General features: G+C 30.9%; 5 protein-coding genes across 5 annotated transcripts; 3 read left to right on the top strand and 2 right to left on the bottom strand.

Moving 5' to 3' along the window:
- Positions 1-1,650: 1,650 nt before the first annotated feature.
- LOC130957803 (wax ester synthase/diacylglycerol acyltransferase 4-like) lies at positions 1,651-5,608 on the top strand. The gene is made up of 5 exons (XM_057884648.1): positions 1,651-1,845; positions 2,097-2,657; positions 3,084-3,437; positions 4,712-4,849; positions 5,465-5,608. Exons 1-5 carry the CDS (start codon positions 1,660-1,662, stop codon positions 5,606-5,608), a joined length of 1,383 nt encoding a protein of 460 aa, XP_057740631.1. The 5' UTR covers positions 1,651-1,659.
- Positions 5,609-10,027: 4,419 nt separating this feature from the next.
- LOC130957802 (wax ester synthase/diacylglycerol acyltransferase 3-like) lies at positions 10,028-11,108 on the top strand. Its single transcript, XM_057884647.1, has 3 exons — positions 10,028-10,213; positions 10,465-11,025; positions 11,100-11,108. The coding sequence occupies exons 1-3, from the start codon at positions 10,028-10,030 to the stop codon at positions 11,106-11,108; spliced, it is 756 nt and encodes a 251-aa protein (XP_057740630.1).
- Positions 11,109-11,799: 691 nt separating this feature from the next.
- LOC130955092 (wax ester synthase/diacylglycerol acyltransferase 4-like) lies at positions 11,800-12,894 on the top strand. Its single transcript, XM_057881870.1, has 3 exons — positions 11,800-11,933; positions 12,238-12,375; positions 12,669-12,894. Exons 1-3 carry the CDS (start codon positions 11,907-11,909, stop codon positions 12,810-12,812), a joined length of 309 nt encoding a protein of 102 aa, XP_057737853.1. The 5' UTR covers positions 11,800-11,906; the 3' UTR covers positions 12,813-12,894.
- A 1,003-nt stretch (positions 12,895-13,897) lies between these two features.
- LOC130958055 (40S ribosomal protein S9-2) lies at positions 13,898-15,270 on the bottom strand. The gene is made up of 3 exons (XM_057884944.1): positions 15,228-15,270; positions 14,756-15,137; positions 13,898-14,288 (listed from the first exon to the last, which is right to left on the bottom strand). Exons 1-3 carry the CDS (start codon positions 15,253-15,255, stop codon positions 14,105-14,107), a joined length of 594 nt encoding a protein of 197 aa, XP_057740927.1. The 5' UTR covers positions 15,256-15,270; the 3' UTR covers positions 13,898-14,104.
- Positions 15,271-16,443: 1,173 nt separating this feature from the next.
- On the bottom strand, positions 16,444-21,582 carry LOC130955158 (probable copper-transporting ATPase HMA5). Its single transcript, XM_057881963.1, has 6 exons — positions 21,126-21,582; positions 19,344-20,738; positions 18,980-19,234; positions 18,474-18,596; positions 17,841-18,317; positions 16,444-17,270 (listed from the first exon to the last, which is right to left on the bottom strand). The coding sequence occupies exons 1-6, from the start codon at positions 21,408-21,410 to the stop codon at positions 16,827-16,829; spliced, it is 2,979 nt and encodes a 992-aa protein (XP_057737946.1). The 5' UTR covers positions 21,411-21,582; the 3' UTR covers positions 16,444-16,826.
- Positions 21,583-21,690: the final 108 nt, after the last annotated feature.

The following is a 21,690-nucleotide window of genomic DNA, read 5'->3' as shown; positions in this document are numbered from 1 at the left end:
AACTTAAATATATCATAGATAATTGTTTAATTTAATTTTCAATTTACATGCAACAAATCATATATTATCACGTTAACAAAAGTAATTAAATTTTAAACTTTTTATTTTAAATTTTTTACACCATATATAAAATATATATTAAGTATGATAAACTTCGCTGCATTAGGACCTGTTAGGCATTATAATTCTATGTTATATATAAGAGAAACTAATCAAGTATGTTACACAAAGTATGTTGAGTAAAAGAAGCTCTAAATTGATACATATTTTATAATTCTAAGGAAGAAAAAATTATACTGAGGGTATCATATACATATTCATTTTAAATATCATTCTATTGGTTTTTTTTATGTGGCTTTGTTTTTTAGTATTCTCTTCCCATGTTCCACGGTGGAGTTAAATATCAATTTGGTCCCTGAAATTTGGCTTGATATTTAAAATGATTCACATAATTTTATTGGCCCTAATTAGAACCTCTAAATTTGTAATCGTGGTTATGTCTTGTCCTTGCGATCATTTCCGTTACTAGAATGTTGATCTGGCGCAATTACATGATACGATGGACACTATTTAAACGATAGCGTATTGATTTTATATCCAAACCCTATAAAAATTACGTCGTTTTAATTTTTGTGGGTTAAAACTCTCTTTCTTCACTCCTTATTTATAAACATACTTAAAATGAGAGAAAAAACATATACCTAAAATTTATAAGTAGCCAACATATTTTTAATGTTCATAGACAAGTAGATATTACTTTATCTTTACACGTAAGTAATTTTTAGAACAAACACAAAAGTTAAATTTTAGATCGAATATTTTGTCTTCAAAAAATGTTTTATTACTTTAAATATTTTTAAACACTACTCCCGTGAAACAAATTGTTCGTCTATTATTTTGAAAGGGAAAAACTTTGTTTTATAATAGTATTTTTTTATTAATTATCTTATAATTAATTTTTTTTTGTCAAATAGATTGAACAATCTTACTTTTAAATATCACAATATATTTATACTACACATTCATTCACATAATAAGAAGTATTTTTTTCAATACTTAATGTATTTACTAAGGTTCAAATCCAAGTGCGATATATTAAGAAGTATATAAATAGCTATTTCAGCGTATTAATTTTTTTAAAATTTTATTTATTCAATAATTATATTAAAAATTTGATTGAAAAGATAAGTAGAATTTATATATGAATTGTTATTGTTGTTATTGGTTGCGTTTGTATTCTTGTTGGTCCATTAAGAGGAATCTTTTTTTATCTTGGAACTCTATTTGTATTTATAGAACTAAAGGGATACATACCTAAAATTTAAAAGAAGCCCACATTTTTTTATAGCTTTAATAATGAAGGCAGTGTTAATATTTTGGCCCACAATTTGAAACCAAACCTAAAAATAGATAAAGCCTAAATCTACAAAAATCTATATATTAATAAAAATAATTATATACGAGTCTCAACTCTTTACTTAAAATATTAATAATAGAAATAAATTTAAAATATATTAAAAAATATTGGAAATAAAAATAAAAACATATTAAACGTGAGGTATTTACCAACATGAGAAACCTTCTCGAGTTCTCGATATAAATACATGTTTGTCTTCTTTTTCTTCAAAATAATTTGGATTGAAATAAAAACATAAAAAAATGAGTGAGTTTGAGAAAGATGCTCCAATGGCGGTGAGTCCAATATCGAGTTACCTCAACACCTCTGCCTATAACGTATCTATAATGGTGGTTTTTGAGTCAGAGATTCCAATTGATGAATCAAAGGTCATGCAAGTGCTTGGAGACGTGTTTGTTCCCCTCAACAAACGTTTCTCTTCTATCATGGTAAATTCTATTATTATTATTATTACGGTAAAAACTCAGGTGCAGTCGACTTCATGTGAAGTTGATAGTTGTGAGCTGTTAGATGAAAATTTAGTCAAATCAGTTAAATCATCTAACCGCTTTCAGTTATCAATTTCACGTGAAGTCGACTGCACCTGAATTTCCAGCTATTATTATTTGGAAAACGAATAATTTTCTAAGGACGAATTTGACTATTTATCCTATTTTTAACGGAGTAATAAATTTATCAGATTGAAGACAAAAAAGGAAAGAAGCAATGGAAACAAGTTGATGTGAATCTAAAAGAACATATCAAGATTCCAATATTTGCAAAGAAGGGTATGAAATTCTATGATGAAGAATTTGATGAATACATGTCAAAAATAGGAGGTGAAAAGTTAGCAGAAGATAAACCACTTTGGGAAGTGCATTTAATTAAGTATCCAACAAGAAAAAACAATGCTGCGGGTACATCGGTAGTTAAGTTACACCATTCCTTAGGAGATGGCTACACCCTAATGGGTTCATTGCTTTCATGTGTGAAAAGAGTTGATGATCCTTCAATTCCCATAACCTTTCCTTCAAGCCATGCAACAACATCATCATCTATTAAGACATTACCTCAATCCATATTTTCAATGTTCAAAAGTGCATCTGATTTTGGATGGAACATATTAAGAGGTTCAAATTTCATTGTTGATGATGAATCACCAATAAGGACAGAGAATAAGGAATTCAAACATGGTTTTGCTATCTCAAATGTCACTCTCTCTTTGGATAGCTTTAAAGTGGTCAAAAATAAGCTCAAAGTGGTAAGTGTTTTTCTTTCTTTTTTCTTTTCTTTTTTTTTTTTTTTTGAAGAGAAATTGTGGTTTGCAAACACTTATATATTCTATTTTCTAATAACTATAGTATTTTTTTAATAAAAAAAATACTTGCTTCCCAAATTACACTCATAACATAGGTAGTTGTTCAAAACTGTCGCAAAAGAGTTTTCATGGCAATATAAAATAGCTGTAAATTAGTTTAGTGGCGATTTGTAATCCAAAATGCTGTTGTTTGTCAAAATTGTTGTAGACTTGTTAGTAAATACTTAATTACTATGTATTATTATTATTATTATTATTATTATGTTGAACACATACTTTTGAAAAAATAATTTATTTATATTACGGTAATTTATTTAACAAAGTATATTATTTTTTCCTTAAGAAAAGCTTATATTGTTAATGATCCAGACCACAAATGATACCCTAGTGGGGATGATATTCCTGGGAATAAGGTTATACATGGAAGCAAAGAGTTATGAATCAAGAAAAACACAAACAACAGCAATAGTGATGCTTAATGCAAGAAAAATTAGAGCTTACAAATCAGTGGAGGAGATGCTTCAAACTAATTCAGACACTTCATGGGGGAATCGATTTCATTCCCTTTACCTTCCAATACCAAAATTAAGCGATGCCAATACATCCAACCCACTTGACTTTGTTTTGGAAGCCCACAAAATCATTATTGGGCTCAGAAATTCTTTGGTCTTTCCTTTCAGTGGTTTGATTTTGGGGATGCTGGACAAAATTAAAGGCACAGAGGTTTGTTGTAGCTCAACATTTCTTGTCCAAAAAAAAAAGTAATTTTTATTTTGAGTAAGCATCAAATTAGTTATGAATTTAGATCTTCTAAAATTTGAATTTTACTTTAGAGAATAAAATGTAATCTTTTATTCTTGAATAGTTTCTCTTTCATATTTATTCTTGGTCCCACCTATAAAATAAATAGTGAGAGATCACATTTTACTCTCTAAAGTGAAATTCAAACTTTAGGGGATCCAAATCCAACCAACTTTTGATCGAATAGTCAACTCACTTATCTGTTTAATTAAGTGTTGGAGTTCGAATCTCACCTTATAAATACTGCAAGAGCAAAGTATCGTTTTTGTTTCCAACGTTTGGGATAAGTCCTAAAGTTGTCCCGAACATTTCAATCATCCTATTTAAGTCCTTAACGTTTCAAAATTGACTCAATGTTGTCCTATTGGTAGGGATCCGTTAATAGAATTGACGGCGGGACAAAATTGAGACGATTTTAAAACGTTAGGGACTTAAATAGGATGAAAACGTTAGAGACAAAAACAATACATAAAAATAAATTTTAATTTAATTTTATCTTTCAATAATATTAATTTTTTATTGTACATAGTACTCAATTATTTTTTAATTACATTTAAATAAATTACACTTAATCACATTACTTTCATTTTAAATAAATATTTTTTATAATTTTAAAGAATTTTGATTCATTAGAGAGAAAAAGTATAATTTATATTTTTATTATATATATTATTTTTTCTTTTCTACAAGTTTATATACTAGTAATTCTATAAATATTTCATGATAACTAAAAATATTTAAGAGTAAAATTATATAAAAAAATAATTTATTTAAAATGAAAGTAATATGATTCAGTGTAATTTACTTAGATGTGATTAAAAAATAATTGAGTACTACGTATAGTAAAAAAATAATATTATTAAAGGATAAAATTAAAATTTATTTTTATTTATCATTTTTGTCCCCAACGTTTTCGTCCTATTTAAGTCCCTAACGTTTCAAAATCGTCTCAATTTTGTCCGGCCGTCAGTTCTGTTAACAAATTCCTAACAGCAGGATAATATTGAGTCAATTTTAAAATGTTAAAGACTTAAATAGGACGATTAAAATGTTAGGAATAGCTTTAGAACTCACCCCAAATATTAGAGATAAAAACGATATTTTACTTATATAACAATCTATTAATCAACCATAAATTCTTAAATGAATTAATCCTTAACTGGTCAAATTGTGTAATGTTATTGAATAAATTTCAGGCTGCAGCAAAACATGCGTACAAGACAGTGGCAAATTCAAGTGTTATAATCTCAAATGTGGTTGGACCTGTGGAACAAGTGGCTTTGGCTAATCATCCTATTAAACGATTTTATTTTACAGCAATTGGTCTACCAATTGTGCGTTCACTTCTAATCTCTTCTTCACCTTAAACTATAGATAAAATCAAGATAAAATGGACTACAATAAAACAAAGTTAAAAAAATAAGGTATATTTTTTTCTATTTAAAATTTGTCAAAATTTTTAAAATATTTTTAAATTTTATTTTATTTTAAATTTATTCTAAATTTTTTTATTTGCATGAAATATATTTTTGATGGTTAAATTATCAAAAAGTTAGAACTAATTTAATAATAATACTTGATAACTACTAACTAATAGTGAATAACAAAATTTTGTATCTAATTTGTTTGTGCTAAAGATTTTTTTTGGAAAGTTGTTGGTTTATTGTTATATCAATTTTAAATTTTTTAAAATATTAGCTGACATGAGTATATTTAATATAAATTTTTTTTAATTTAAGAGATAAAAAATATATTTTCTGAAAAACTTTAATGAAAATTCACAACCCAAAATAAGAATCTAGGAATACAAGGTTCAAATTAATAGATAAAAATGATATGCAGACTTTTTAAAAAAGTGAGTAGGATATTAAAATATTATATTATAATTTTTTAGTACGTGTTATAAATATTAACATGATAAATGATATTGTTTCTAAAAACACATGCAGAGCCTGAGTGTGACAATATTAAGTTACATGGGGAACATACACATTGCGTTTGGAGTGGATAAAGGAGTCATAGATGAACAACAACTGCTTTCATGTTTTGAAACTGCTAAGGAGATGATTTTCAATGCAGCAAATAAAATATGATTTTGTTTTACACATATTTTATTTGTTTTACAAAATTGGAAATGCATTATACTCTCTTATTGTATAAGTCTATTCTTATTTTACAATAAAATATTGAGCAAAACTTTAATTTATACAAGTGCCAGCATTTAAATTATTGGGTGTGATATTTTCTTTTGTTTAGGTTTTTAGTGGCCAGTAGCTAACCGTGGTAATAGATAGGATATGGTAGAATTTGGAGTCAATTTTAATTTTATTCATGAATTGAGATTTTTATATAAACTCAACTTTATCTTATTCATAGGTTAAGAATATCTCAATTCTAACTTTATCCGTTCGTTCTTAATTTGCGGATATCCAATTTTATCCGCGAGTTACAAAAAAGATACAATATTATTATATAAATTGATGATAATTTAATATAAAACTGACTTTTATATAAAAAAGTATTAAATTATCAATTAATAATCTTCTTTTAGTGACTAATGATCTTTTGCATTTAGTAAAAAGTTTTTTGTTTAACATCCACCTAAAACATATTTTTATACAAATATATAATATATACATATATAGAGTACCTTAGTGGTGCACATAACCTGGCCTGGCTCGAAGATCCGGCCAGGACCCGAATACTTTAAGGCTAATTTAATGTGATTTCACCGGATTTAGGGACGGATAAGAGTCTTAAAAATAGACCTAGTCATTATTTAGGGTCGGGTCCGAGTCAATACGAATTCGGTTTCACCCGACCCATGTGCATCCTAGGAGAACTAAAAAAAGTATATATGTTTTAAATTAATTACAATATTTTGTTATATTAATTATAAGCTTATTATTTTGTTTTTAATCACATTTGTTAAATTAGGAAATATATCAAAGAAACATAAAATTAGAATTTATGGACAAATACAAGTTTAAGTATGGTTGTTAACTTTTCTATAACAAGTATTTTTTTTCTTTTTTATAAATGAGTATATCATAATTTTTTAACATAAAGTTTATCAAGGTCCGGACTTCACCTGGTCAAGACGGTTTTAGTGTGTCGCGAAAATAGTGTGATTTTATTGGATCTAAAGTGGGGTAATAATTTCAAAAATAAACCCGGTTATTATTTAGGGTCGAGTTTGGGTCAAGACAAACTCGGTTTCACCTGATCCTATGTGCACCTTTACCGCACCCTATTCGACCTGCACGAGAATTCTAGTCGCACTATATTATATCTGCGAGTTGGCAATTTCATTCGACAAAATAAAATACGATCGAATTAGATACCCACGAGTAGAATATATGTTGCCGCCCCTAACAGTAGCTTTTCTTTTGTTTATTTTTTTTCTTTTTTAATATTAAGACTGTGTTATGTTATTGTGTTGATCACTTCACCGTTTTTTTAGCTTTTATGAGGGTAAATTATCGGGGAAAAATGAAATGAAGAAGAGTCTCCATGAATTTGGTGTGGATATAAAAAAATTTGATTAACATTGAGTTGGGAAGATGAAGGTAGTTTTGTCCAAAAATAGAAAAAAGACGATTTTAAATAAAATTCAATGTTTGAGTTGATTGTAAATATAAAAATATTTTAGAGATAATCTTTTATTTTTGGTCGAAATTATAAAGGGCAAAATCGTACTTAATCTTTATCTATAACATTAACTATTAATTTGGTACTAAAACGATTCAACTGTTGACAAAAAAAGTTTATAAAATAATTCTTAAAGAATGATTAAAAAATATGACAAGAAAAACTAATAAATATTATATTTTTTATAATTAATAAAAAAATTTGTATATTTAACAAATAATTTATCTATTTAATTTATTTTGTGATAATATTTAAATAAATATTTAGAAGATGTACAAAAAAAATTTGAAGTAAAATTTGAATTTTAGATTTTTTTTTTAAAAAATATGGTCAATCACAATAATAATTTTTTTAAAAAAATTACTTGACAAAAAATTACTAAATTTTAAGAATAAAAATATCTTATTTTTTAATAATAATTGTAAAAATTTGATCTCAAAATTTTTTTTAAAATTTATATTTAATAGCTAGTTTTTTTTATCGCATTTTTAAATCTTTTAAAAACTTATTTGTTATTAGTATTTTTTAGAATTTTTTATTAACGATGTAAACTTTTAATTATTATTTTAATAATTTATTATTTTTTATATTTTTAGTGTATTTGTATCTCACTTGGCCATGTCCGTTATCTTGAGTCATAAAACATACTTAAAACGTGAGGAGAGACACATATACCAAAAATGTATAAGTAGCCAACATATTTTTAATGTTGATAGACATTGTTTGATCTTTACATATAAGTAATTTTTAGAATAAACACTAAATTAAATTTCAGATCAATTATTTTATTCTCAAAAAAAAATTTATTACTTTAAAATCTTTTAAACATTACTCCCATTGAACAAATTATTCTTCTATTATTTTGAAGGGAGAAAATTTTGTTTTATAATGATACTTTTTTACTTAATTGTCTTATAGTTAAATTTTTTTAAATTTTATTTATTCAACACTTATATTAAAAATTTGACTGAGAAGATGGGTGGAATTAACCTGTTTAACAGGGATTAGAGACTTTAAAGTATTAAGAATTTATATATGAATTATTGTTACTATTGTTATTGGTTTGTCTTGTGCTTCATCCTAGCTAGCTTTTGTATTCTTGTTGGTCCATCTAACAGGATTTTTTCCATCTTTAAACTCTTTGTATTTATAAAACTAAAGGGATATATACCTAAAATTTACAAGTAGCCAACATATATTTATATCTTTAATAATGAGGGTACTTTCTTAGTCTTGACATATAAATAATGTGCCAGCTATATGTAACATAGAGATTTATGTAGAAGATAACAAAGAAAATGAATTTAGAATACAACTTTAGGATCTTCACAGAAAATTAAGTAAAGAAGCTAGAAATTTAACAGAGCATACAGCTTTATAATCCTTACTCAAAATTCATTCACCAATAAACTTAATAATTTGTGATAAAAAGATCATAGACCCAATCGTAAGTTTGACCTATAAATTTTATGAACTAGATCAAGTGAAGCAAGGTAATAAACCTTTTTTCAATTTCCTATACCTTAAATCATACTATATGACTAATAGTCATCATAATTTAAAATTTAATAATAGAGAATAAATTATTTCAAAAACCCTAGAGATACTAAATTTTAAGACAATCAAAATTCAAAACTTTTACAAATTAAATAACTCAAACAAATTTGTTCCCACCAATTAAAGAATCTAGAATTCATGCATATTTAAATAAGTTCCCCTAAATCTATCTAAAACAGATTTAGATAATCACGACGAGTAGTTTTTATTTGAGTAAAAAAAGATATTCAATAATTATTAGCGGACTAAATCTTTAAAATTTTTTTTGGTGACGGAAACAAATTAAACAAATAAAATAAGAAACTGCTTAAATAGAGAGACAGTCCCGTTTAAGACTATTTTTAAATTCCTCTCAAAATAAAAAACACTCTACATACAAAAATTGTAACTTCATGCTATCTTTACCAGTCACTAAATCCCTAAAATAGTTCTTCATATTTGATTTATATACCAATTTTATTTTTAAGATTTTAATTACACTATTTTAGTCTTTTAGATTGTATTTTAAGCTACATACAAGTTCCTGAAAATTTTTTTAGCGTGACTTAGTTGCTGTACAACTAATGTCATATGGGATGTTTTAATGGCTAGTTGACGTGGCTGCACAGTCAAGTAATTAAAAGAATAAAAAATTATGTGTAATTTTTTTTATTTGAAATTGATAATTAAAAATTATTTAATAATTTTCAGTTATTAACTTTTCATATAAAAATAACTGTATATAAGTTTTCATATAAAAATCAATAATAAGGATAAAATTAAAATATTAAAAAATTTTGAGGGCCTAAAATTTTTAGTAATTTTGGTTAGCATAATTAGCTAGTACAAATATCAAATTATTTTTAATAAATAAATTTTATTGATTTGTGTATATAAATTCTGATAAATATAAATATAAATTGTGTTAATTTATGCGTGCAAATTTTGATAAATATATATACAAATTATGTGTTTTGTGTGTCTTCGAAAAATATAGGTATAAACTATTGCTGGCTAATTACCTATCTAAAATAATAATGTTTACTATTTATGTAATATTGCTACTAACATTAAAAAATATCAACGATTTATAATTCAAATGACATAATCTTTCCATCCTTGTTACTTAAAGTCTTGGATTCGAGTGTCACTCATAATTTAAAAAAAAAAAAACATTAAAAAATATTAGAAATAAAATAAAGACACATTAAACGTGATGTATTTACCTACATGAGAAACTAACTAACTATAAGCTTCTCGATATAAATACACGTACTTGTGTGTCTTCTTTTTCTTCAAACAGTTTATATTGAAAACGTAGAAAAATGAGTGAGTTTGAGAAATATGCTTCAATGGCGGTGAGTCCAATGTCGAGTTACCTCAACACCTCTGCCTTGAACGTATTTATAATGGTGGTTTTTGAGTTGGAGATTTCAATTGATGAATCAAAGATCATGCAAGTGCTTGGAGACGTGTTTGTTCCCCTCAACAAACGTTTCTCTTCTATCATGGTAAATTCTATTATTATTATTATTACGGTAAAAACTCAGGTGCAGTCGACTTCATGTGAAGTTGATAGTTGTGAGCTGTTAGATGAAAATTTAGTCAAATCAGTTAAATCATCTAACCGCTTTCAGTTATCAATTTCACGTGAAGTCGACTGCACCTGAATTTCCAGCTATTATTATTTGGAAAACGAATAATTTTCTAAGGACGAATTTGACTATTTATCCTATTTTTAACGGAGTAATAAATTGATCAGATTGAAGACAAAAAAGGAAAGAAGCAATGGAAACAAGTTGATGTGAATCTAAAAGAACATATCAAGATTCCAATATTTGCAAAGAAGGGTATGAAATTCTATGATGAAGAATTTGATGAATACATGTCAAAAATAGGAGGTGAAAAGTTAGCAGAAGATAAACCACTTTGGGAAGTGCATTTAATTAAGTATCCAACAAGAAAAAACAATGCTGCGGGTACATCGGTAGTTAAGTTACACCATTCCTTAGGAGATGGCTACACCCTAATGGGTTCATTGCTTTCATGTGTGAAAAGAGTTGATGATCCTTCAATTCCCATAACCTTTCCTTCAAGCCATGCAACAACATCATCATCTATTAAGAGATTACCTCAATCCATATTTTCAATGTTCAAAAGTGCATCTGATTTTGGATGGAACATATTAAGAGGTTCAAATTTCATTGTTGATGATGAATCACCAATAAGGACAGAGAATAAGGAATTCAAACATGGTTTTGCTATCTCAAATGTCACTCTCTCTTTGGATAGCTTTAAAGTGGTCAAAAATAAGCTCAAAGTGGTAAGTGTTTTTTTTTTCCTGAAGAAAAAATGTGATTTGCAAACACTTATATGTTCTATTTTCTATAACTATAGTATCTTTAAAAAAAAAACTTGCTTCCCAAATTGCACTTGTAACATAGTTGGTTGCTCAAAACTGTCGCAAAAGTGTTTTTATAATAATATGGAATAGCTGTAAATTAGTTTAGTGGCGATTTGTAATAAAAAATGCCGTTGTTTGTCAAAATTGTTGTAGTTTAATTATTTTATATTAAAAATTGAGCCAAAGTTGTTATTTTTTAACATTACTTTTAAAACTATTATTTATCTCTTTTAATAAAATATAAGATAATCTAAAGCGTTAAATAAATTAAACACTTAATTACTATGTATTATTATTAATATTATTATTATTATGATGTTGAACAATGAACACATACTTGTGAATAAATAATCTACTTATATTACATTAATTTATTTAACACAGTATATCATTTTTTTCCTTAAAAAAGGTTAAGGTTGTCTAAATTTTCCGAATGATAATAAATATAACTCTTTATATTGTTAATGATCCAGACCACAAATGATACCCTAGTGGGCATGATCTTCTTGGGAATAAGGTTATACATGGAAGCAAAGAGTTATGAATCAAGAAAAACACAAACAACAGCAATAGTGATGCTTAATGCAAGAAAAATTAGAGCTTACAAATCAGTGGAGGAGATGCTTCAAACTAATTCAGAGTCTTCATGGGGGAACCGATTTCATTTCCTCAACCTTCCAATACCCAAATTAAGTGATGTCAATACATCCAACCCACTTGACTTTGTTTTGGAGGCCCACAAAATCATTATTGGGCTCAGATATTCTTTGGTCCTTCCTCTCAGCGGTGTCATTTTGGGGATGCTGGATAAAATTCAAGGCACAGAGGTTTGTTGTAGCTCAATTTTTCAGCAGTTCAATATCAATTTTGATTCCCATATAGAAATTATACATTTTTTAAATATTGTATATACAAATAAGTAATAAACTCTCCAATATTTTCTTTTCCTCATTTCTTCACGCTCTTTCTTTCTAATAGGCTTTCACTATATTATCATATTTTATAATAGAAGAATGACACTCCATAATTGGCATTAATTATTTTATTAAAGAAAATAGAATATAGTAGAGAAATGGCATGAGAATAATAAGCAACACTTGTAGTTGTTTAATGTGATTGAATAAATTTCAGGCTGCAGCAAAACATGTGTACAAGACAATGGCAAATTCAAGTGTTATAATCTCAAATGTGGTTGGACCTGTGGAACAAGTGGCTTTTGCTAATCATCCCATCAAAGGATTTTATTTTACAGCAATTGGTCCACCTACTGTGCGTGCACCTCTCTACTCTCTTCTTCATCTTAAAAATAAATTGAAAATAACAGATTTGTGCAAGATAAAATGGACTACAATAGTTTAAAAAGAAAAATCCTGAAATTTTTTAATGAGAACCCACAACCCAAAATAAGGATATAGGAGTACAAGGTTCAAATTAAACAGATAAAAATGATATGCAGACTTTTTAAAGAAGTGAGTAGGGCCATTAAAGTATGATATTATATAATTTTTTAGTATGTATTATAAATAAATGGTAAATGACATTGTTTCAAAAAACTTATGCAGAGCGTGATGGTAACAATATTAAGTTACATGGGGAACTTACACGTTGCATTTGGAGTGGAGAAAGGAGTCATAGATGAACAACAACTGCTTTCATGTTTTGAAACTGCTAAGGAGATGATTTTCAATGCAGCAAATAAAATATGATTTTGTTTTACATTATGCTCTCTTGTTGTATGACAGTTAGAGTCTTTGTTGCTCTATATTCTCTCTTATTGTATGAGTCTACTGTTATTTTACAATAAAATAATGAGAAAAACTTAGTTTAGTCTTTGAAAGATGTATGTTACATTTTATTTATTGGCTAATTAAATCATTACAATTTAGTGTTTCTTTTTTTTTTTTTCAAAGATTCGACCTCTAGGTGAGTCTGGAAAAACTATGTGAGTTATAACTCGTTGACAAATCATTACAATTTAGTGTTTCGAATATCTCACATTATGGCAATTTAACCCACTGTAAATCGTTTTCGTTAAAAAATTAACATAAATGATTATATGAGCCCATGTTAAACCCAATCTTTATATGAAAAAACAGGATAATCGCATTGAACCAATTTTGTTCTTTCTTCCGCCAACGTTGACATGAAGTTGGTTCGTCAAAGAGATTGATTTTTTGATCACCGGGTGCTATCATTTACCCGCCTTCCCTATCCCATGAAAAAGCATAAGAGAAGAATGTAAAAAACAGATGTCTATCTATTTATCACGTCTTTTGTTGGTTTAGATATCTGTTTAGCTGCAATCACATACCCAAGCTTATATCATTATTTTTGCAAAATGTCAATGTAGGTTGTTCTGATTCCACTATATAACTAAAGCAAATCAATTAAAGATGGTTTCAACCTAATTTACCCGAGACACAGAAAAATCACATTAAAAGGCTTAGGTTTGCACAAATGGTTTTCATAAATCATTGTCAATGGCTGGCATTTTGTTCTGACAAAATTACCATCTTCTTGCTTGTACCTTCCTAGGTTACTCATTGATATAAATGTCTAAATCATCCTATAACTCTTTCTGGCATGAAGGACTTCTTATACATTGAAGAGGATCTGACTAAACCACTCTATAATTATGATGATCCTATGGCTTATGAAGTAAGAAAATTTTATCCAAGAGCAATCATAATGAGTGGATAATCTGAAGTAAGAAAATTTTATCAAAAGCCTAGAAAGAAAAGACTACAAAAGATCAAAGCATTATGGAGCATCAAAGAAAACAGCACAGATATTTGGGACAAAACTTAAATAGTATTAATAAAAACAATTTAAAACAAAAAATGTCTCAACCTTTCTCAGCACGGCTTTTCCTCAAACAAAAACAGAGACTGCAAAATTATAAGAGTTAACCATGGCAGGAAACTAACAAGTCTAGAGAAACAGAAAATGAAATGCTTGAAAAAGATCTAAGTAGGGAGAACAGATATATCCATATAACTTAATCTTCATCTTCCTCATCACCATCTCCACCAGAAGCCTTCTTAGCAGCAGCCCTCTGGTTCCTTCGCTTCACTCTTCCAGGACGGCCACCGCCAAGCGGACTTGTGAGCGAAAAGTCAATGTGCTTCTGGGAATCAACCCTGACCATGAATGAAGGGATGTTCACCACCTGCCTTCCAACCCTGCCAACCAGAAAAAAAAACCGACATTATAAAACCTATTCATCAAAAGTGCAAACAAGTTCTTCTTCAAATACCCAATCACATCGAGTTTTCTGTCATCGAAATATATATTTCACAGATCTTTAATAATCATATAATTAAATAATACTTTCAAAATGTTTTTAAGCTAACAAGGCATTCTGGTGAGATTTTCGAGTGAATTTTTTTAGCTAAACCACTCTATAATTATGATGATCCTAATTATATATCTAAGATCAATTCTACTTAGAGGTCAAACTGGCGCAAAATAATTTTACCAAACTATAAACCTATGAAGAGATCAGACTATAATTTTGAGCTATTTGAATGTTTGGAGAATCAGATTCTTAATTTGACAATAAGCACAAACAAACAAACAGTGAGTGATAGAAAATTAGGAATTTAAAACCCTAAAATTTTGGAAAAAAGTGAAAAGAAGAAAGGAAGACCTAATGTGGCGCTGGCGGATGAGGACCCTGGCGTGGTGGATGGACTTGGCCATGCCGGACTTGAAGACGAGAGTCTGGAGGCGGCGCTCGAGGAAGTTCTCGACGGTGAGAGCGAGGACGTAATCGAGCTTGTTCTGTGTCTCATCGAGGAGGCCGTAACGGAACATCCTTCGGAGGAGAGCCTCACCTTCGAAGATCCGGCGAGGGTTCTTCTCGTCGAGAGTAAGGAGAGTTCTAGCGTTGTTGCGGATCCTGCTGAGTGCGTACTGCACCCTCCAGAGCTCCCTCTTGCATCTGAGTCCGTACTCTCCCACCAGCTTCAGCTCCGCGTCCAGCCTCTCCTTCTCGTACGGACGACGAGGCTTCTTGAACGTCTTCCCATCTGAGTTTCATTCATTCATTGTTAGAGAACAAAAACAAAACCTAAATCGATTAGAAAAGGATCACAGAAAGAGAAAGGAGGGAGACTCACAGTTGCGGTAAAACGAAACGTGCACCATGGTTGCTGCAGGAGCTCTGGCTCTGGTTGCAGCCTAGGGTTTCAAGTTGGAGACGAAAGATTTCCTCAGTTTTCCCTTTTAACATATTCTAAACCCTAATAGAGGATGGGCCGGTCTGGGCCGATATGGGCCGGAATGGACTGGAGTATGACTTTCGTGAGGTGGCCCAGCTATACAAACATGAATATCCATTACACCAAAAAACCCAAGAAGAATAAACTAACTTGCTTGGTCGAGTGATCAACAAAAAAAAAATACAAGAATATTAACTATTAGGTTGGTCCCAAAAAAAAACCCTGTTAGGATTCTTTTTCTCCCAAAAATAAATTATTGGAGCACATAAATATAAAATATATATTAAAAGTATATTATAAATATAAATATATTTATACGTACATATAATGGTTGACTTTCTACTTTTTTTTTTTATTAAACGAAGAATTTTATTGATTTGTTGAAATAGACTACTTAAAATAGGACAGCATTAAAAGGTTTTTTTTTTTTCTTATCAAATGAAGAATTTTATTGATTTGTTGAAATTGACGGTTTAAAATAGGACAACACTAAGAGAAGGTAATTCCACCAATTACATTGATTGATATGAGATAAAATTAATTTTAAGAAAGAAATAAATAAAAAAAATAACATTAAGAAGAAAAGAGAATTAAAAACGAAGTCTGTGTTGGAGAAAAAATTCTCCATAAACTTTCTGGCTTCTTTGACAACTTTAACGCATAGGATCATTTTATGTTTGAAGACTTGCAAGTTAAGCACCAACCAAATTTTCATGGTTGACTTTCTACTTAAACGTATCATTTTGTTTTTACATATATACACAAGTGAGTAGCTTCTCACATATACTTCTTATTATCTTTTCATTCTAGGAAATTATTAGATTAAAATATTATCGTTGTTTATTATTATTATGAATCAAAGTTTGTTATCAATTGATTAAGTGGTGACATTCAGATTTAAATCTTGACCTTGATGCAATTTAAATTTATCTTCTTTTTATTAAAATTTGATATAAAAGTAAATTGTTTAATGGTGATAAATATCTAAAAATAACCCATCTGAACAAAAGAATATATATATATATATATATATCATGTTTTTTTATATATTTGTTATATTTACAAGGAGAAATACTCAGCAACCTATTCCGAATCACATCATTAATCAGAAGTATACAACAGAAAAATCATTCATATGCCTAAAAATCTCTCTTCACAAATCTGTCATCATAAGCAGTTCCCCCCACTTCTCCACCTCTTACTTCTGTTTCATACAATCATACACGATATTCATTGATAAAGTAATGGCATGTGTACTTAAATATCACGTTAGATCATATTTTTCCAAATTATATAAATCACAATATTTACACTCTTTACTTTGCTCTAACCAAATTTTCATCCCAAACCTATAAATTAGCCAACTCTGGCATATAGATTGCATATGGATTTTTTGTGTAAGACAGAAACTGGTTTCTATATATCATGTCTCTATATTCTATTTCAAAGAAAATATCCAAACACATAATATTTGACCAACTAAAGGAAGCAAAACCCTCAATTGCCATGCATGGTATCACTTGATGACTCGATCCTTATGCTTCTTATCTCAAGGTTATCTAGCTTCTTTGGTCTCTTGTAATATTTAAGCAACAGAGAACAACAAACAACACTAACAGAGGATGCAGCCATAGCAGCCCCCGCGATCCATGGTGGCAACCGAAATCTTGTAGAAGGGAATAGAGCTCCAGCAGCTATTGGTATGCCAAGCAGATTATAGCCTAAAGCCCAAAAGTAATTCAAGCGAATACGCGAAAATGTTTTTCTAGAAAGATCAATGGCAGTTATGACATCCTCCAAGTTGCTCTTCATTAGGACAATGTCCGCTGCCTCAATGGCAATGTCTGTTCCAGCACCTATCGCCATTCCCACGTCAGCTGCCACAAGCGCAGGCGAATCGTTGATGCCATCCCCTACCATAGCCACTGTTTTGCCAGATGCCTGATCACGGAAGAAAAAAAAGCAATGCATACATCACAGCTCCAAATATAATACTAAACTCAGCAATATAGACCCAGAAGTTAGACTCAAGCTTAATGGATATGACATTGATGTAGAATTAAAAAAGAGGCTCAAATTTGAGTGATAAATACTAAGCAGAAGAAATATATGGGCTTCATAGTTACTTTCTTCTCAAAGATAGATAAATCACCAAAATAAGAAAGACCTTTTTGCTGACAAAATGACACTTGAAAGTATAAAACTAGTTTGTGACCTGCAACAGGTGATAATTCTTTTAACAAAATACTCCTCCAAAGAATAAATTTGACTCGTGACCCCTAAAAAAGTGTCCATTGTTTGACAAAATAACCTAATATATGATGAAATTAGAGAAATAGAGGCTGTGGAATCAGGATTTTCTTAATTAAAACTTAGTGATTTAGGATTCATTAGTCTCCACCTTTCACACAAATGTTGTGATATTTAGGTTAAAGGCATGAATGATCCCTTTCAAATTCTTGAAATTAAGTTGAAACATACTAGGTTGTGATCATTAGTCATAACAAGTACCTGAAATTCCTTCACTTTCTCTGCTTTTTGCTCTGGTTTGGCCTCAGCAATTACAGTCTCTATTCCAACCTCCCTTGCAATAGAATTAGCAGTGCCCCAATTGTCCCCTGTCACCATAATGCTCCTGATTTTCATGGACTTCAGAATAGAAATGACTTCTTCGGCACCTGGTTTCAGTGGATCGGATATTGCTAAAACCCCAATTACTTCCCTATTGATAGATACTAAAATCCCAGTTTGAGCCATTGCTTCAGCTTCAGCAAGTATATCTTCAGCATCACTAGGAACTGCAATACTGTGACTCGTCATTAAACTCTTGTTACCAACAATTATTTCTTGGTTTCGTACTGTGGCCTTCACTCCATGTCCTGTAATAGAAACAAAATCTTGTGCTTCCAGCCATGAAGGATTCTCTTCATCTTTAAATTTTTTCGCATATTCAACAACGGCCTTGCCCAGCGGATGCTCACTATTCACCTGAGATAGACAAATAACATTGTTGGCAATCATTACTATATGCATAAACATCTATTATATGAACTGTAGAACAACTTAAACAACAAATATCAAATTAGATTGGTATTATAGTTATAAAACAAGTTTTCTGAAATTGAATGTTGTTTGTCTCCTTACCTCAGCTGCTGCTACAAGTTCGTAGAAATCTCGGAGTACCATATTTGTGAATAGTTTTGTGTTAACAACCACAGGTTTCCCAACAGTGAGAGTACCTGTCTTGTCAAAAACAATGCAATTCACCTACAAATGAACAAGACAATCATAAGGATATTCAAGTATGGGTAGTGAGAAACATGAATCATATTGATATATATATATTGGGTTACAACATACAACAGCATTCCTCATCAACCAGCACATGCTTAACAAATACCAATACTAAATATGAAGAACAAAAGAACGATATATTACTTAATGCTCCTAAAACATTCTTAATTCTGGTTTTATTTATTCATTAAGTAATATATGAAAAGAACACGTCATACAGTTTAATTTCCCTTCCTATGCATATTTGCTTCTCACTATTTTATGACTGAACCAATCACAATTCAGTTTTCAAAGGCTAACAGCATCTAAAAAGCAAATCCATAATTCAAGGAGCTAGTCGATCACACGTGACATACCTTATGAGCACTTTCTAATGCTTGTCCTCCTTTAATTAGCACACCCTGAGAAGCACCAACTCCAGTGCCAACCATAACTGCGGTTGGCGTTGCTAAGCCTAAAGCACAAGGGCAAGCTATGACCATGACAGAGATCCCAAACTGTAAAGCAAGCTGAAAGCTATCCATAGAAGATGGTATCCAAGACTTTGGATAAGCATTGAATCTTCCAGCCAAAAACCAAGCAAACCATGTTGTAAATGAGATCAAGATGACCTGAAATAAGAAGATATCAGTTTAAAATTTAGCCTTTAATTTTATATAAGCATAAGTGTTAAATCACTTGTTTTCTTCCCAAGTAAGAATTCTTGGATCATATAATTACCAGAGGCACAAAATACTTTGAAATGCGGTCTGCAAGTTTCTGCACAGGTGCCTTGGCCATTTGAGCTGACTCAACTAGTCGAACAATCTGCGAAAGTGCACTTTCTGATCCGACTCGTGTTGCCTTGATATGCAAGACTCCATTCTCATTCACAGTTCCTCCAATAACAGTATCCCCTTTCCTCTTTGCCACAGGCCGTGCCTCGCCCGTTATCATGCTCTCATTCACATGACTCTGGCCCCATATTACAAATCCATCCGAAGCTACCTTAGCACCAGGGATGATTTTGATCACATCGTTCTTCTGAACTAACCTGCTGTCGATTTCTTCCTCGCTAATGACATTTCCTTCATTGTCCAATGTCAGCAATATAGCTGTATCTGGTGTCAAGTTCATGAGCTTCGCAATTGCATTTGATGTCTTTCCCTTAGCCAAAATCTCAAGATACTTCCCAAGCAGAATGAATGAGATAAGCATAGCACTAGTCTCAAAGAAATCAGTACCCTTGAAATCCTTAGAGGTGGCTGCTCTAGCAACAGTGTAGACCGAATAGAAGTATGCTGCATTTGTTCCCAATGCAATCAAAACATCCATGTTAGCAGAGCCACGACGCAATGATTTGTAGGAACCAGAGTAAAATCGCCGGCCTATAACAAATTGAACTGGCGTCGCGAGCACCAATCTTGCAACCTCCCCCACTGTAAGCATATTGACAACTTTGGCATCAAGCACATCCTTAATTCCAGGGATATACATAAGAACCATCGAGGTTAGAAAGATGGGAATAGTAAACAACAAACTCCACAAGAAAGATCTGTAATACTGATCAATTTCCTTTTTTCTATGAGTATCCCTTCGGCCTCCTTCTTGAGGAAATATCTCTGCCTTGAAATGGCCGGACCCGGTTTCCTCAATCACTTTAATGAAATTCCTTGGTCCTGTCATGTCTGGCTTATAAGAGATTGAAACTTTATTCAATTCTGGGTGTATGTCTACTGCTAGGACCCCGGGGAGTGCCTGAAGAGATTCCTCAAGCAGTGTAATCGAACGGTCGGCGGATGCGCCTTTGACTTGGAGGTCTATCTTGCTCAAGTCTTCACCTGAACTGATGAGTACTGCTTCAAAGCCGGTGTCCTCTATGGCATCCATGATTTGTTCATAGGTAATAACATTTGGATTGTACTGAACTCCAGCTTCTTCAGTTGCTAAAGCCACTTGAGCTTTGATCACTCCTTGAAGGGCTTGCAGTGCAGATTCAACAGTGGAGGAGCAAGATGTGCAAGTCATTCCTTTAATCTGTATGCGGCATACTTGAACAGATTTGTCGGTCACATCATCTGTTAGTAACGTTGCTTCAAACCCGCAATCTTCAATTGCCTCTCGAATCGTCTCCTCCTAAGAAAACACACATACGTATAACAATAAGATGAAAATAAAGTTCAACTACAAAAATCAATGAATTGTATGTTCTATGTCAAGCATCAGCAGAAAGTAAAATTGACAAATGCACGCAATAATGAATTATCTAAATTGAAAGAAAAATAGGCGAATTATCTAAATACTAATCTAACTTAACTTTTCCATATCAACATTTAAAGGAAAAAGATCAAAACCAAAATTTCTAATTTTTTTTTCAGCTAATTTAGGTCAACAATCTGAATGCAAATTAAGGAGAAATCCATCGTGAAGCTTCGGAAATTCTCTGAGAAATCCATCACATAAGGTTTTCAAATAAAAATTTGATGTCGGCTACAAACTTCAAAGGCGAAGAGAAAAACTTACATTAACGAAGGATGGGAAGAAGAAGACTTGAGCACGGTTGTTGAGGACATCGACGAGAGCCTCTCGGATGCCAGGGAGGCGCTTGACGGCCTTCTCGACGGAGCCGGCACAGGCCGCGCAAGTCATTCCGACGACCGAGAAGACCGCCGTGCTCTCCGGCTCGGAATCCGGCTTCTGGAGGCTGACTCCCTTGGGGTAGCTGGGCATGGACGGGTAGTGCGGGCGCGGTGACAGCTGTCCCCATCTGTCGTTCCGGAGGCACGATAATGCCAGCAACTTTGCCATGTGAATAACTGAATCCGCCTTATGGCGCCAACAAACTCTAACAACTCCAACTACTTTAATTTTCTGTTACACCTTTTTTGTTGTTTGAAAATGGAGGAAAGGAGAGAAGCGCAAAACAGGGTCTTCTTCAATTTCTTGTGAATTAATAATGATCTGTTTGAATGTGATTGTGAGTTCTGACTTTAAATGATGCTGAGCGTTGGATTTTTAAATTTTTAATTTATAATAAACAAAAAGGAGGCAAAGTGCAAGTTAAAGTGTTGCCGTGTGGGCCGAAATT

This window comes from Arachis stenosperma, chromosome 10 (assembly GCF_014773155.1).
Source record: "Arachis stenosperma cultivar V10309 chromosome 10, arast.V10309.gnm1.PFL2, whole genome shotgun sequence".
Taxonomy (NCBI): Eukaryota; Viridiplantae; Streptophyta; class Magnoliopsida; order Fabales; family Fabaceae; genus Arachis; species Arachis stenosperma.
This window is presented reverse-complemented; position numbering and strand designations above follow the sequence as displayed.